Raw genomic sequence first — 16,431 nt, forward strand, 5'->3', positions numbered from 1 at the left:
ATGATATAGAAAAGATAATGGTATGATACAAAGGCTGACAAACACAAATTGTGCATGAGCCACCAAGGGCGCATCAACCCAGTGCAGGTACCTTTTTTTAATTCTTTTTTTCTATTGTCTGACCGTTTGTATCAAGCACCTGGTTGGTGTTTGCAGGTGCATAAAGCACCACCTTACTGTAACATCCTTATCTAGAGAACAGGACCTATCTGCACCAGATATGGTCAGCTCCCGTTGGTTATGATAACTGAGGTGGCCTTGTGTCCTTGCATCTGCTCGGCCTGCATCCTCATATGGGACGCCACATCATACTGGACTCCTCCACAGGCCAGGCCCGAGTAACTCCGCAGGTTCTCCGGGTCATACAGGTGCTCCAGGGAGTATCCAGTCAAAGCATAGGCTGCTTGCCTGTCCAGTGATTGCCTCTCCTGGGCCTGATAGAGCAGCGGGCTCCCCTGGGGCTGTGGAGGGTGGGGGGACAGATCTGTCTGCATGTAGTCTTTGGTGAGGGAGAGGCCAGACCTGGGGATCCCATCAGAGCTGGGGCTGCTGAGACGAGACAGAGAGGCTGGACTGGTTGTGTTTTCATCATTGTCATGTGGACCGAGCACTTTGGCGCTGTCCCGATGATGGAGACGTTCAGAGGGGAGGTCGATGCTGGGGGCTCCCGGGCCACGGCACACCACGCTGGGCATGGTGAGCTGGGAGTGGTGCGATAGCGAGGAGGTGAAGCATGGGCTGTGGGCTTTGGCGAGGCCTGAGACGTCCAGCGGCGCCTTGTGTTGCTGCAGACGGCTCTCTTCCTCTTTGATCATCTGCTGCGTGGCTCGGATCAGGGTCTCCATCTTGCTGGGCTCTCGAGGGGTTGCCCGGAAGTGGTCACCATGGTAACGCTCACCTGAATCACTGGTGGACCCGCCTCCATCAGGTGAACTCACTACACTGTCTTCATCCCAGTGGCCCCGTCCTGTGAGGAGAGTTCAATGACCACATTTCAAACCACTGAAATCAATGATTGCAGTATGTTAATAAGTAATTTGATCCTTTTTGTCTGCCTTTACTAAGTGTGAGAAAACTACTCACAACATGATCTGTATCCTATACTTCTCCATATATTTTGTGTCAGTTGCAAAAACCACACATTGCCTGTGTAATGTGTGACGTTCTGCTTCAAATGACTATAGAACCATGGTCTGTTAGACTGAATGTCTTGGCAGAAGCACAGTGGGGGTTGTTTCCCTGTGTGAGGATCTGAAATGTGAAATAACTTGGCTTTCAATTGCAGGCAATTTTTGAACAGATGGTAGCAATCGGTACACTGGCAAGAGACGGCGTAAACAACTTAGCATGTCTCATAATAACATTTGGAAAACAGCTACCATAAGAAGTTAGGCCAGTGCTATTTTCAGAGACAGATGGTTGTGGTCTCAACCCTAACACCTCACCGTGAATGGCTCCATGGTAGGATGTGATTTCGTAGCCCTCGCTGTTGTCGGTGGAAGATTTTGGCAGCGAGAGCACAGAGCGCGTGGCGTCCCACCACACTTCTCTTCCTGACTGGGGGGTTCCGAGGAAGTAGCGGCCGCTCTGGCATCGCACGCGGTCACAGGTGGTGGTGTGAGGATGTGTTTGGGCATGGGTGAGATCGTCCTCTGATAGACCCAGGCCGTAGCACAGGGAGCCTGAGTCTGGATACAGTCGGTAGGCGCAAGATGTCTCCGCAGCCTCGCCGGGATCCAGCAGCTGAGGAGATGCAGAGTCTGTCAGCGGGCTGCCTCCCCACTGGCTGTCTTGGTCTGACTCTGAACGCTCTGGATTGAAAGCTGAAAACTGCTGACAGAAACAAGAAAATCACAGTTTTGAGAGTTTGTGAACCTTGAGTCTCCTTTCTGGATTTAGCTGTATCAGGCTAATGTTTATAACCTGTGGGTAGGGTGACACTCTGGCTTTGGCCTTCGCCTGGGTCAGACGTGACTTGGTGCTCTTCCTGTCTTCGCTGTGACTGTCAGCGTAGGGGAAGGCTGGCTTGGAGGGGCTCATTTGGTCCAAAGACAGCTGCATTCCCTTGTACTCAGTATCCCTTTTGACACAAACAAAATATATGTTAGAGATAAAATAAAAGTTTGAACCCATATTTATCCAGGTTGTGACTTTTTTTGCCATTCTAGCGACTCCAGGACTCCATGGCAATGTTGGTCAGTCCAGCACTTTGGTCGAGACTGAAATATCTCTACAGCTACTGGATGGATTGCCTGGAATATGGTACAAACAGTCATATCCCCCTCAGGATAAATTCTATTAACTTTGGTGATACCCTGACTTTTCATTTAGGTCTAGCGCCCCCAGCAGGTCAAAATCTTAATTTGTCCAATACTTTGGTTTATAATCGAAATACCTGCAAAATGAATGACATTCCCATCAGTCTCAGCTGTACTCCAAATACTGAAAAAAAACAGAGGGGCTGGGATTGCCTCCACACCGCTCTGAGAGACCGTTCCCCAATTTGTGAAATGCCAAAAAAAATTTTACAGCCACATGCACACGTGGCCGGACCGTATACCACTATAACTTTACATAGAAAATGTTTTGATGTTCTAAATGTTACATACTGCCCCTTTAACATGTATGCATTGCTTCATTTTAGTGTTGATGGTTTAGTGCCTTGCTCAAGGACACTTTTAATGTTTTGTTGAGAGGGGACGTTACTTGTTCACCTTCCCACCAGGTTTTCCCAATCAATTCAGAGCTTCTCAAATCTTTAGTCCAGCGTTTCCCCCCAAACAATCTTCTTTATTTCTTATACAGTTTCGTTGGTAGTGTTGCACCAAGTGACATTATCAGTAATTAGCCTGCAGCAGACGTCTTGGCCAATATTGAACGTAGATAACTACATAGACTTATTTTACAAACACACGTTTTACACCATAAGTAATGTGAGGTCTATGAAAAGTGATAACAACATTTAAGGTAAGTTCAAAAGATTAAGTACTCCCATTTCTAAGAAGAAAATAGACACCATGAAGAAAGTTAATCATTGTTTTCCGCTGTAAAAGCATTGCCAGAATCCTGCCAGAAATAAATCATGAGTAAATGTGCACACACAGACACATGTATGTGCACGTATTATCTCTGCACTGGCAGTCCTCTGCAACCATCTGTTTTTTGTATAATGCAACCTTCTTTTTACTTGTATATGTGCATGCACCTTGTGCACCATCTTTGACATTTTAACCCACTGTCCTGTGGCTGAACTCAAGTGTCGCTGTCGAGGGAGTGAAAAGGCTCCTGTGTCAAGTGTTCAGCAAACATGAGCCTATTCTTAACTTATCACATCAACAGTATGTAATAGCAGCTGCCTGGCATTTTAAACCCTGTGGCCCATCCCTGACCCTGCACAGCCAGCCTCTTTAATATGACTCTAAATATGACCCATTCTTTATGTACAACACCTTCGGGGAAAGGCTGTGTTTGGATAGCCAGTACACAGTTTGAGTGTTATTTGCTCTTGCAGGTATAGTTGTGGTGGCTGGTTCTGCATCCTATCTGTGCCCTGGATGACTTATGTCTGAGCCAATAATGTTGGGCCTTTGTGCAAACTCAGCTGTGTTAGCCGAATTCCACCTCAGGGTCAATGTCAGAGCACCTCATGTCTGAAATTCACCACCAGCCAACCTCCAAACATGATTCTTGTTGGGTTAAAATGCTGTTGGGGCAAGGTGATTGAATTGCTTTTTTTTTTTTTTTTTAATTAAATTTTTTATGTAGCTGCTTTTTTTGTGCTCTTGCTTTATGTGAGCTCGTGGATACTTTCGTGTTAGAGCTAATTATGTGATTGGACATTCGCTGTCATTTAATGTAGTTACTTTTTGTTTTCTCCTTTGCTGCATTGGAGAAATCAATACGTGAAGTGCAGCCATATGTATGCAATGCACCTACAGACACTCACACAAACACCCTGTTATACACACACACACACACAGACACACACACACACACACACACACACACACACACACACACACACACACACACACACACACACACACACACACAAAGAAAGCCACATGTGGATCAACCAAACTTAACAAGGAAAATCCAACATGTGCTACAGCTATGAGATATTGATTCCTAGTTCACGGTTTGATCGATTTTGCTTTCCTTAGACTGCAGATCGATGGTGACAGTAGAGCTTTTTTGATGGGTTTGAACCCTGATGTTTGTCTTGCTGTCTCAAAGGGCCTTAGTGTGTTGTGTGCTCTCATAACACACAACTGCCTGAGCCCTGCAGCCGCAGTATTTGGTGGATTTGTACTCAGAGGCTACAGAGGGATAAAGAGACGGATTTGTCCAAGAGACAAAGACCCATCCTATCATAGAGTGAGTTTCAAGCATGGATCATAAGAGTGTATGATATGAAAATACTTGATCTAGTTAAATAATCGATGCTCCTCCCTCTGCAAACACCATTAAAATGCAGCTGCTTTTAGCCCAGCATAGCCCTTTAAACCTTGTGTTACCATGTTTATGGAGCTGTGATTTTAGGGATTTCACTCCAAAATTCGTTAATTGTAACAACTTAACAACTGAATGCATAATTCCTAATTACAAATGAAATAATCCAACCCAATGAAATGCTTGAGTGATACCTTTATCATGAATAAAGGCCTCAAGAAAGTATTAAGAATATCTTGTTTTTTATTCTTAAATCAATCTGTTGCTTAAAAGTAGTTCTCTTAAGAAAAGTTTCTCTCTGATTTTAGGATGGAAAATATAAGTGAGACTTACGTGAGGACATAGTTGACGCTGACTATACAGTGAGGTCTTGAGGACCGGCTGTTGTGGACGATTGTGGCGTAACTCTGGACCCAAACCCAGCCACCGTGCTTGGCCAGGAAACGATAATACTTAGTGGTAACTTGGCCTTTTACAAGCACTGAAGGAGATAAAAGAATCAGGCAGAAGACAGAGATTAACATACTTAACAGTGTGTGTGTGTGTGTGTGTGTGTGTGTGTGTGTGTGTGTGTGTGTGTGTGTGTGTCCGTCCGCTGCGGCAGGTTGCCTGAGCAGTTACTGTGACAAAAGAAGGTCAGCCAGCCTGTTGTAAAAGCATAATAGTGCAGGTTTGTAACTCACAGAGGTGGTGTGCACAGCGGAGGTGGAAGATGTCACAGCTGTGGACGTGATGGTACAGGGTTTTCTCTATCAGGTCCTGGGGCTCATAACCTGTCAGCTCTGCCACCCTGGAGAGGAATTAACCAGTTGTATTTAAAATATGCAGAGTGATCGAGGGATACTTCAGATTTGTCTTGTTTTGCTTGTGTTTTACAGGCAAGAATTGTAGTAGTTAATTGGGGAACTATTTGAACCCTCCTAATGAAAGATGTATGTGCTTTACAGTAAGCCCGCACAAAATCAAGAACACTGGATTAGAAAGAAAACGCCTCAAGAGAAATAATTAATGTCATATATAGCAAACTGGCTGTGTACCTGGAGTCCAGGAAGATGAGCTTCATGTCCAAACTGGCTCTGAACATAAACATGTTGCTGTGCAGTTTGATCTCGGTCACAGCACTGGGAGGCAGGGAGTGACCCACAGCCACCAAACCCACGTTCTGGTAGCAGCCCTCAAAAGGAGACATGTCTAAACTGTACTGACGGATCTTCAGGTAGCCACTGCAGTGGATCACCTGTGGTGGAGCAAGATAGACAGCGAGAGAAGCTAAAATGAAAATTAAATGTAGATAAGAAAATCCTGAAATGTCCCTATAAACAGAAGTGTATATAGCACGATTAATACTGCATAATGTATATAGCTACTACTGAGAAGAAATAAATAATTATTATTGAAATACAATTTTATAGAAATGCAAAAGGATATTGAAATACCTCTGTGCTGAAGTCCTTATGGCATTACAGGAATACTATATTACATTTTCTTAGATTAAAATAAAGAAAATATAGTTTTTCTTTCATTAGGCTAAATTATTGAATTACTCTATTGCAATTAATAGTTCATTAAATACCAGTGACCAGTGACCATAGACAGAGACCTAATTGCTTACCTTGTATCCACCACTGGTGAGGCCTGCGTTTCTTTTTGCCAGCACACATTTCATCCGCAAAAAGAAAGAGCGCTCTGCTTCATATTCTGAAGGAAGAAAACATTTTTTAACTGGGCAATTATAAAATAAGAGTCAACTCAGAAACTATCACAGAATGGGGAAAAGAGCTGACGCTACCTGTGCGTATTTAAAAACAGTTTCCGAGATCACTATGACGTTTTTGCATTTTAATAATAATATAGCCTATTAATAACAAAATAAATGCATTATTTCTGTAACATAAAAATTAAATAGGTGCATGGAAACATATAAAGCGATTTTACTGTTGCAAAATGCAGGAATACGAAGAAGTGCATTGGTGCAGACTATATTTGCATCTGTGTTATTGACACATCCGTTGCATTACAATCGATATCTGCTCGTTCTAGACAGTGCAGTAATTTCCAATTTAATTGCAAATAGACGACATATATTTGGGAAGCTTCAGAGAGGAAATTTATTTTACCTTGGACGAAATGTGAGTGATATGGCTGATGTGGCGTCAGCACAGCTGTCATCTCGTCGTGGTCGGCAGGATGTACGTATTCATAAATACTGTTCCCAGTCAACTCTACCTGTTGAGAATAACTCATGTAATTAACAGGTAAAGACTGTGATGGACTATGATGATTTAATGTGCAAAACACTGTCAGAAAATATGAGAAAGTAATAGAAATGCATAAAACATACCTTAAATAAAAAATTAAAAATAAATAAATAAATAAATATTATTGTACAAACGGACCTGAGACAGTCCTAAATGGACCGACGCTGTTTCTGAAATGTACATTATTTTCCCATCTGGAGCCACAACAAAGATGAATCCGTCCAACGTCTGCAAATAAACGACACGCCACAGTTAGCCTGATACCTCTGAAAATGATTTGACACGACCATATTCCTTTCTTGCAGATAATTAACAGTTAATTGTGCTGGTAATATACTACTACTAATATACCTGCAGCAAATGAGATCCCAGCTCTCGTCCAATATTGTCCAAAGATCTTGTTCGACTTGTATGACCCCAAGCCTCACCCAAACCTGGAGAGTGTGAAAAAATGCTGTTTGTCTGCTGTGTGACATTATGATGAAATGGAGAAGACGAAGTGTTTTTTATATATATTTATCGATAATGAAGAAATACAACGCCATATTTTGTAATTGGTTATATAAATCTACATTATTATTATCATTATTATTAGTATTATTTTTATTATTATTATTATTATTATTATTATTATTATTATTATTATTATTACTAAATTTAGACTACTGAAAAAGGCCGGACACACACACACACACACACACACACACACACACACACACACACACACACACACACACACACACACACACACACACACACCCTCAAGCCAGAGGCGTGCCTGTTAAAAAGGTCTATTTAGTGTTAAAGCATTTACAGTGCCTGCCACATGTTGTACAGGCTGCAGACATGAACCTCGTTAATCTGTTGGTGTTTACAAGATGCGCAGGCGATGTGCCTCTTGTCACAACTGCAATGTAGACATTCAATTTAGAGGGATGTCATCACGTATATAACAGGATGATATTTTAATTCATCATGATACTCCAGATTTTTTTGAAATGGTTATTGTAAAAATGCAGAATTTTAATGCCTCCTTACATTAATCCACCAATTTGTCCATATTTTAGATTTTCTTTTGGTCCAGTAAATCCCTCAGTTTAGGCCACTATTTTCAGTGTAAGTGAAGCAATTAGCCAGTGCTGCTCATTGATATTCATTTAGTTTCATGAAGCTCTCTTGGAGCTCGGGTATCATCAATAAATTAGGTGCTGCTGTAAATGGAAATAAAAAACGGTCTCCTCTGTCGGACATAGTAGTAGCCTAGTAGTCTAATATCAACCCCACCAGATGAGAGGATGTAGAAAAAGGACCTACATCAAGAAAACATGTTTTTGGCCGGATGGGTACATAATATAAAAAATACGACGAATAAAATGTTTTTTCTATAGGCTAGATTTAAAAAGTAATTTTAGTCTGCCTTACATACTTTTATGTTACATGTCATGACAGCAAAATATCAATATGTCTGTTACTATATAGCAGCAGAAAAGTGGGCTTCTGGTTAGATTTCATGGCAGATCATTAGTAGCATTGTTCTTATACAATAGAGGCTGTGTAAGATTCTGTGTACCTCCTGCTTACATGACTTTAGGTAATTAGAAGCCTTGCAGGGCCTTTTTTTTAAAATAATTGGCAAGTCTTGTTCTCAGTCACGCAGTCAAAGAAGCCTGCAGAGACCCGTATAAAAGATGGTGGCAGATCGTCTCCTTTAGACACACTGAATTAAAAACGACCATAATCCATTTGGAAAGAATCCCTGCAGTTTAGGGGGAAATGACTGTAATGTTCCTATAATATTTCTTTATGGCTCAACCTTGGCCTGTGAGCGCGGGTATATTAACAGTATCCTACTTGAATTTCATTTTTTTTTCTTCTATTGTCAATAGGACTAAACTGATTCCTGATATTATTATTATTAATAATAGTATTTACACGTCTAACTAAAACAAATTATCGTGGGATTACTAAATTATAACAGAATTATATTGATTACTGGAATACTGATTTTATATTAATATAATATGATATATTAGCCTATATCCTGCCTTTTATCCCTCATATCGTTTTTCTGTTTGTTGACTATTTCGCTCACCCTGAGGGAAAACAATTCTCATCTTCAGGTAACTCGTTGTCAGTCTTATTATGGAGGCTTTGTCCAGTTGAGAGGTGATGGCCGACGGTAAAGGCAACATTTTGGCCAGTTCATAAAATTCACTGTTCTCCTTTTCCCGTCTAGTCCTTGCGGCCGTTTTGGATTTCTCCTTCATTTCGGCTCCTTTTCACTGTATCCTTCCTTGTCTGAGAGGGTGGGCATTCAAATCAGCAGTTTCGCTGATTCCTCTCCACTTTGACTCCTTTTCATTGCAGATTTTTATCAACTAAACAAAATGTGGGGTTTTAATGTAAACAGTTGAATCCAAAAAGAAATGTGAATATCCCTGGTACTCCTGATGGCGGGCAGTGATACTTCAACTGGTTGTAGTTAAACCGTAAAGGTGCTGCCGCGGAATCTCATCCATGCCCTGCAAAACACACACAGAAAGAAATATTAAAGCATCATTGCATGTTGATCTGCAGAGGATCACGTTCACGTTAAAACCGGACATGATGTAACTGTCTCGTGTGTTGTTTTGATGTTAGCCTGATGCAGGCCTGCATATCATAACAACGTTTACACATCAAGCATATATCAAAACAAAAGTCTGATTTATTGAAGAAGACTATAACCTTGACATTCTCGGCTTTTAACAGCAGCATCACGACGAAAAGCAGCAACAGTTACCACAATATGAAAAGAAAAACAATTTAATAATAACAATTACATCAGCAAAAAAAAAGAGAAAGAACCAGTGCAATAAAAGACCACTAACAATTCCCTGAGTAATTTAATTTTATCAAGATATAAATATACGTAGCCTAACTATTAAACAAGGTTTTACTTTCATGAAACAAGCTCACCCATTGGTCAAAAAACAATTTCAAAATGTGGTGAGGGGCACACTGCAAACATGTCCATCTCAAGTCACTTTAGCCACCAAGCAGCCTTTAATAGACTTCTGCCAATGAGGTGAAATAATTCTGTATTTTCTGTTGCTTCAGGAATGATGAAACACAGCATCATGTTGTTGATCACTGCAGTAGTATCGAGGAAATGTAATTTGCTCCTGCACAGTTTCTGAAACGTGTGCAGCTGCGTTGGGAAAAAACAACAACAACTGGGACATAATCTCACCTCGCTGGCCAATTTTTTTCCCACTCGTTTTAAGAAAATAACATTTAACATCCAGTATAAGATGACCGAATTGTTGAGACAGCTTTATTTACAGTATTCCTACCGGCGCTGATATACACTGTATATTTCCCTACATCTGAATCGATACTGTGGCCTTACAGGTAGTCTGCTGGGAATTTCACCTGTCCTGATCCGGGTTCACCAGTCGTCCCAGTTAAGTTTGGTCTCTGCTCCTCCTGGATTTCCACCTGGAAAGTTGAACGGACCGTGCGCTGCATACACCTCTCCAAATTATAAGGACGCGCAACGAGTGGCATTCGTGCCCAACAAGCCTCTTCTCCTCAACTATCTCACTATCCCTCTCTGGAGCTGCTCGGGACCCGCCCACCGTGTGCCCACCTCGCTCTGATTGGATGGAAAAGCTGAAAGTCATTTCGTGATTGGAGTTTTACCGTGGGCGTCAACTTGGTACGGCAAGGCTCGGCACTTGTCCGTGCCCGAAGTGAGCTCAGATGTGATCTTGTTGTGTTTTTGTCATTAGCGTTAGGAACACTGATCAAGCTGAAATAAATAGATAAATCAGCAAAAATAGCACAGCAAGGGAATGTTCTGGGCTCAATAAAAACAACAAAGACCTTTTGCTGGTGATTATTTTAAGGAAAATATCCAGACTAAAATATAAATCTTTTTTATTCCAGAGAAAAATAAACCATTTGTTTCCACAATTAATTCAGACAATCATCAAACAATTTTTATCAGTTTCCTCACATTTCATATGAGTGACCGAAATGGAAAGTGTCATAATGGAAAGTATTTTTAATTTATTCGCTGCAATGCATTTCCTCAAATATGTGTTGAAATACGGAAAACGGGTGCAATTTTGGTGACGTTTCTAGTAATAAAAACACAGCAGAGGAATAAATAACTAAACGGATGTTAGCCTACGGGAAGTAGTGTGGAATATCATCATCTGTTGATGTTCTACTCGTGCTGCTGCTGCTGTTAGTCATCTAATAAATAGGCCTTAAATCCCCCCTCATAGCAATGCTTTTAATATACTGTATAGGGTCTCTTTACTGAACGGTAGATCCGACCAAAGCATGGATCTGTTTTAGTGACTACACTAAATATTTCACTTGTTTTTTTGTGGATTGCCTTTCTCTGCATTTAGAACCTTTTCGGTTCAGAATATCTCAGCATTTAATGGATTTGTTGTTGGTTATTCCTAAACATTGAGAAGCTATTAAAGCAGAAGTAGGTCTACATGCTCTTAAGTGCGTTGCATTTATGCTTAAACTTTAAATTTGAAATTGAAATCTTGAGGTTGCATGATTTATTTTGCGTATGGAAACCACTGACTTGATGCATTTCTAAATTTCTCTCTTATGAAATTTACCCTTTATCAACTCACCCCGGTTTGTTCTGAGCTATTTCGGACCTGGGGTTTTCTTAAAAAAATAAACAAATGCTAAACAGTTTTCTCCCGCCTGAGAGAGCAGTGCGCCCGTGTCTATGGCTCATGCAATAGTTTGGTGCCGTGAAAACACGTTTATCTGAGGATTAATTTCCATGGTTTGAATCAGATGAGAGCGCCGCTGCGCATGTAGTTTTTTAATTAGGTACCGGGTGCTCAGATGGAGGAGGAGGAGGGGGTGGTTAGAGCAGCGGGCGCGGTGACGGGGGCGCGGACGCATGGCGGTGAGCTCATTACGCACATAATTAGCCCTTAAATTGAAGCTGCATCCTGCCATAATTGGAGATTCTCCTGCTGCCTGGGAATATATATCGCTCTCTGTCTCCTTTTGTGTGTGTGTGTGTGTGAGTGTGAGAGAGAGAGAGAGAGAGAGAGAGAGAGAGAGAGAGAGAGAGACATAACTGCTAGACTCAAAATTAGCCCTACAAGGATATACCCTTCTATTATTTTCTCATTTCTGACAAATAAAAACAACAGATTGGCAATTAGGGGACAGCCCCAGATGCTGACTGGTTCTCAGGTTTTCCCTTTAAAGCAAACAAAATGTTACTTCATCTGATGATTATAATCTGAAGTCTTTGAAGCTAACACATGCTCGGATCTACTTGACATCTCTCTCTGTGACGAATCCCTCATCACTGGATCTCATTTCCTTCCTATGTTTTACACGACACACCCATAGGTCAAAGGTCACCACGGTTTGTTCACTTTGTAGATCCTTTTCCGTGCACATTATTTGAATTCCATACTTCTTTAAAAACAACCAACTCTCCTGTCAAATTCAGTCCTCTAAACCTCTTTTTTATGTGTATGCACATGCACAACAAAACATTCTTACAAATAAAACTGTAATCTTTAATGGAGATTCAGCACCTACGGATCAAGTTTAAGGCAGCTTGCTATCATTTGTTCCCCCTCTGCAGTGACTGACAGCCTGTCAGGGATTGGGAAGTTCTCTAAGACTTAGTCCACATGTACACGTGTATTTTTAACAACAGGGGTTTTCCTTCGTTTGTTCTCACAAAAAAATCCAGTCCACACATGCACTGTGTAGAAAAATCTACATCAACGTGAAAACCCAACCAGCCCGGGACCCACATACAGCGCTCCGCTGATTTTGTCCAGTGGCCACTGGCAGTATTGCAAAAAAAAAAAATCCCTCTGCAACCAAGAAAGGGGTCACAATTGAAGCACTTTGAAGAGCATGCCAAGCCAACAGGCGGGGATATATATCCCCAGTCGTGCAAAGAAGAACATGTTGGCCTTTTAGAAGCCTGAAAAAAAAGAAGCTTTTACCGGATGACTACCCACCAAGTAGAAGTCCGAAGGTCTCCAGGACCAGCGATGTTGGCGGCAGGGTCTGTGTCGTGGTGCAGTGACCTTCGTAGTGCATTCTGAGGCCTCCGTTTCACAAAACAGTTGAAGAGCAACTGAACATTTATGTGTAAACATGTTATAAGTCCAAGTTACCAGTACTATTTTGGCCACGTCTGCCATTGCAAGAAATGTTGCCTCACAAAGTAGATAGCGGCTCACACTCTGACATTAAGCCAAAATCCCTATCTACACGACAACACACAAACAGCGTTTCTAAAAGCCCTGGCCAGAGTTTTCCAAAAGCTCTGTTTACAGTGACCTAAAACACCGTTTGTGTGTGGACGGAAGGACAAAACGCATAGAAAAAGCTACGTTAAAAAAACAACAACCTGACTAGGCCTCAGAGTATGAGTTTTAAGCGGCTGGTAGAAGATTTACCATACCCGGACATCCTCTTAATGCCCCACCACAGGCTGCCACAACAGGGGAGCTTGCTTTGCTGTCCTTCCAACCCCTCCCTTCCCTCGCCACCCAAGTCTCACCCGTCTTTCCATTTTTATTGTGTTTTTACAAATCACGCTTCTCTGTGGGAAGCCAGGCCTGAAATTCTCCCCAGCATGAAAAAAAGGGCAGGTTAGTGAAGGTTATTTAGGGAAAGGATTCAAGGAAAAGGTGGGAAGGAGGTGAGAGGATGAATGTGTCAGTAGTGCTCAATGAGGAACATGGTGCATCATTTCCTCTAATGAGCTCTCATAATGAGTTTCTGTTTTAATGATCTGGGTCAGTGATTGAGCAAGGCACTTAAAGGCTTTTAAAAAAAAAAAAAAAGCACATGTTCTCACAATTACCTCTAGTGGCATCCAGTCAAGCAGATAGATTGAAGAGTCAAGATTCAGTACTTGATTCTCTTCTTTTGCTCATTGCCTTTTCAATGTAACTAATATGAATTTCCTTTGGTGAGCTCAAATCAAACAAAAGCAGAAACCTGAGGACATGAAACTAGTTTAAGACTAGATAGTTTTTTTTATTGTATTAAGGTTTTGAGATACCCGTCCCTCAAATTGACAGTTTAAAAGAGGATAAAAATCGATGCAGCAGAGATATCATCTTTTGTATTCCACGCATTTATGTTCCTTGTGAAAACCTGGCGCCTACATAACGCACAATGCAACTCGACCGCCGAAAGTTGGGTCACAGATTCTGGTGTGTTATGCTAGTAGTGGTTAATATAGCCTCGAGCCGCTAGCTTCAAGCAGAGATGAGGAGCGGTCTACAGAAGTCTGGTAAGATCACTTCTTTCTAAGTCCACAACCCCGATTATTTTTCATTTTCAAACTTGTAATCTGTAGACCCAACCGTCACTGACCCAAGTGACATCACTTTAGGTAATTTATCACACATTCTTTTGCAGCTCGCACAAAATACTTCATACACCTTTTTTCACATATACAGTAGCACTCCTCAAGACCTTTAAACACACTTACTAGTTACTCAGGGTGATACACAGACTTTGCTAGATAAATATTTCATCAGAAGTGCTTTCTGATAATTTGATTTGAGAGCTGACATTTGAAAATGGGCCACCAAAAAGCATTGCATGCATGCACTAAATTAAACCTGGAAGACAAACATTAGTAATCAGTAATTTTTTGCTTTAAATGTTTGGTTACTGCTCGATAACTGACTGCCGGCTTTTCCTGAATGTGTCAACAAGGACAGTCCCTGCTCCAAACTACAGTACCATACAACAATAACATAACTTCTCACCAAAGGTTTGAGTCTTTGAAAATTTTCTATGAAAACATTACACTCCTAGAAAACAAATCAAAACATTATCTTTTCAAAAAGTTCTTCCATCTACATTGGTTATGTACAGTAGTTTAAATTGTTGGTGGGCCCACACTGCAATGTTGAGCCACCTCTGTATTTATAACATCTCCTCCACTTTCTCTTTCTCTCATATCTCCTCTCTTATACGCTCACAATAATTTCACCGTGGACTAATACATTGCCAATACAGATTCAAATAACCTGATTAGATGTGAGATCATACATACTGGGAATTTGAATGGTGGGAGAGATATAGTGTCTATATGTGGAGGAGAAGAGACTGTAAGGATCATGCAGCTGATATTGTGGAAATGGCTACAAGATGTTAAAAAAAGGAAAGAGAGATGAAAAACAGTCGATTTAAATGTGTTAGTAAAAGATTTTACAGAGCGAGTGAAAAAGCAATGAGACTGAGGCACCATGTTGGGTTACACTCTGTGTTCTGAGATTGAAACGGTGGGGCATATGTAAACAGGCTGCATGTTTGACCAAGATTTGCCAGTTGTGTTTTCTGTAAGTTATTACAGACTTTTGGTGTTGTTTTTTTCCCTTAAAAGACAGAAATATTATTTAGTACTCCCCGCCTTCTTTAGCTGTTGGTTTTGAATCAGCCACTTTCTTTGGAGAGTGATGGTTGGAAATGTTGTATTGTGTTATTTTTCTCCTATTAACAGTGACTCTTTCCCATCAATTCTCGCTCTCTGTGTCTCTTTCTGTCAGGGCCCTTCACTGAGCCCATCTGCTGTGTGCGAGCGTTAATTAACCACACTGCCATTTCCTCTGTGTGTGCTGCATTTGAAGGTGCTTGGAGTACACGAGTCAGCCTCGCAAGTTCATCAAAATGCTAATTCAGCCCAAATTAAAGTTGTGATTAACATTACACAGTTTCCTGTGCAGACAAATTGATCCTTCCATGATCTCTCGCTCTCTCTCTCTCTCTCTCTCTCTCTCTCTGGGTGATGAGTGTCTGGGGAGAGAGAGACTTTCCTGTTGGGTGTCATAATTGCCAAAGTGAAAAAAAAACAGAAACTGCCTATAAATTAAGCTAATGAGTTAGAACAATTTGTGTCTAAATGCTAACAGTTTTCTTTATAACATAAATATAAGTCATAACACAACATTCCAATTTGCCCTGTAAGAAATATGGATTCCCTTTATATCTTCCCCTGCTTTTCAAAACGTCACATGCATATCAATCCATATTTGTTTGTGTGCATGTACTGTACCTGTGGGTATGCTCCTGCATTGTCTTAGAGTGTGTACATATGTGAGGAACCAATAAGCTGTAGCGTGGATGCTGTGACACAGTCCTGACTGTATTTACTCTGCTCTCCAGTTGCTTCTGCACCTCCCAGACATATGGAAACAAGGTTTAAAAAGTCCTATACAAAATAATAGTATTTAGTAACTGCTTCTATTTTTTATTTTATTATCACCTGGCATTTGTCCTAAATAACCTTGCGTTTTACACATTCTCACATCTCTGCTGTCTACAAGCTTTACAATGTAAAGCACAAAATAAATTTGTAGTGCTGAAAGACAGATTAGTGGCCTCTCCAATAGGTTAGCTGTGTTAATTCATGAGAAAAAAATCAGCAAACCACAACATGCTCCTGATGCAACAGAGGTAGTGCCATATGTATTTTCTTTAAAACAACAGCAGCTTGACATTCCCGAAGGGTAAATGACAGTGGGACACTTATTTAGGTACATACTGTAGTCTCTCTCTCTCTCTCTCTCTCTCTCTCTCTCTCTCGCTCTCTCTCTCTCACTCTCTCTCTCACACACACACACACGGATAAACTTCTCGTGGTAATGAAAGCCCCTGGCGTTCATCACTCTGTCTTAAGCAGTGGTTATTGAGGCAT

At 41.1% G+C, this 16,431-nt stretch overlaps 1 protein-coding gene across 1 annotated transcript; it reads right to left on the reverse strand.

Moving 5' to 3' along the window:
* Positions 1-224: 224 nt before the first annotated feature.
* On the reverse strand, positions 225-8,977 carry LOC144533530 (single-minded homolog 1-like). The gene is made up of 11 exons (XM_078274942.1): positions 8,803-8,977; positions 7,062-7,144; positions 6,849-6,938; positions 6,570-6,678; positions 6,065-6,150; positions 5,490-5,689; positions 5,136-5,242; positions 4,786-4,933; positions 1,924-2,080; positions 1,446-1,830; positions 225-967 (listed from the first exon to the last, which is right to left on the reverse strand). The coding sequence occupies exons 1-11, from the start codon at positions 8,975-8,977 to the stop codon at positions 225-227; spliced, it is 2,283 nt and encodes a 760-aa protein (XP_078131068.1).
* Positions 8,978-16,431: the final 7,454 nt, after the last annotated feature.

The sequence above is a fragment of the Sander vitreus genome, chromosome 18 (genome assembly GCF_031162955.1).
Source record: "Sander vitreus isolate 19-12246 chromosome 18, sanVit1, whole genome shotgun sequence".
NCBI classification, from domain to species: Eukaryota; Metazoa; Chordata; class Actinopteri; order Perciformes; family Percidae; genus Sander; species Sander vitreus.

Coding starts and splice junctions, on each gene's coding strand:
- LOC144533530 (XM_078274942.1), bottom strand. CDS start 8,977: ATGAAGGAGAAATCCAAAACGGCCGCAAGGACTAGACGGGAAAAGGAG. Junction 5,690..6,064: donor TCACCAGTGGTGGATACAAG/GTAAGCAATTAG, acceptor GCTCCACCACAG/GTGATCCACTGCAGTGGCTA. Junction 968..1,445: donor CTACCATGGAGCCATTCACG/GTGAGGTGTTAG, acceptor CTCTCCTCACAG/GACGGGGCCACTGGGATGAA.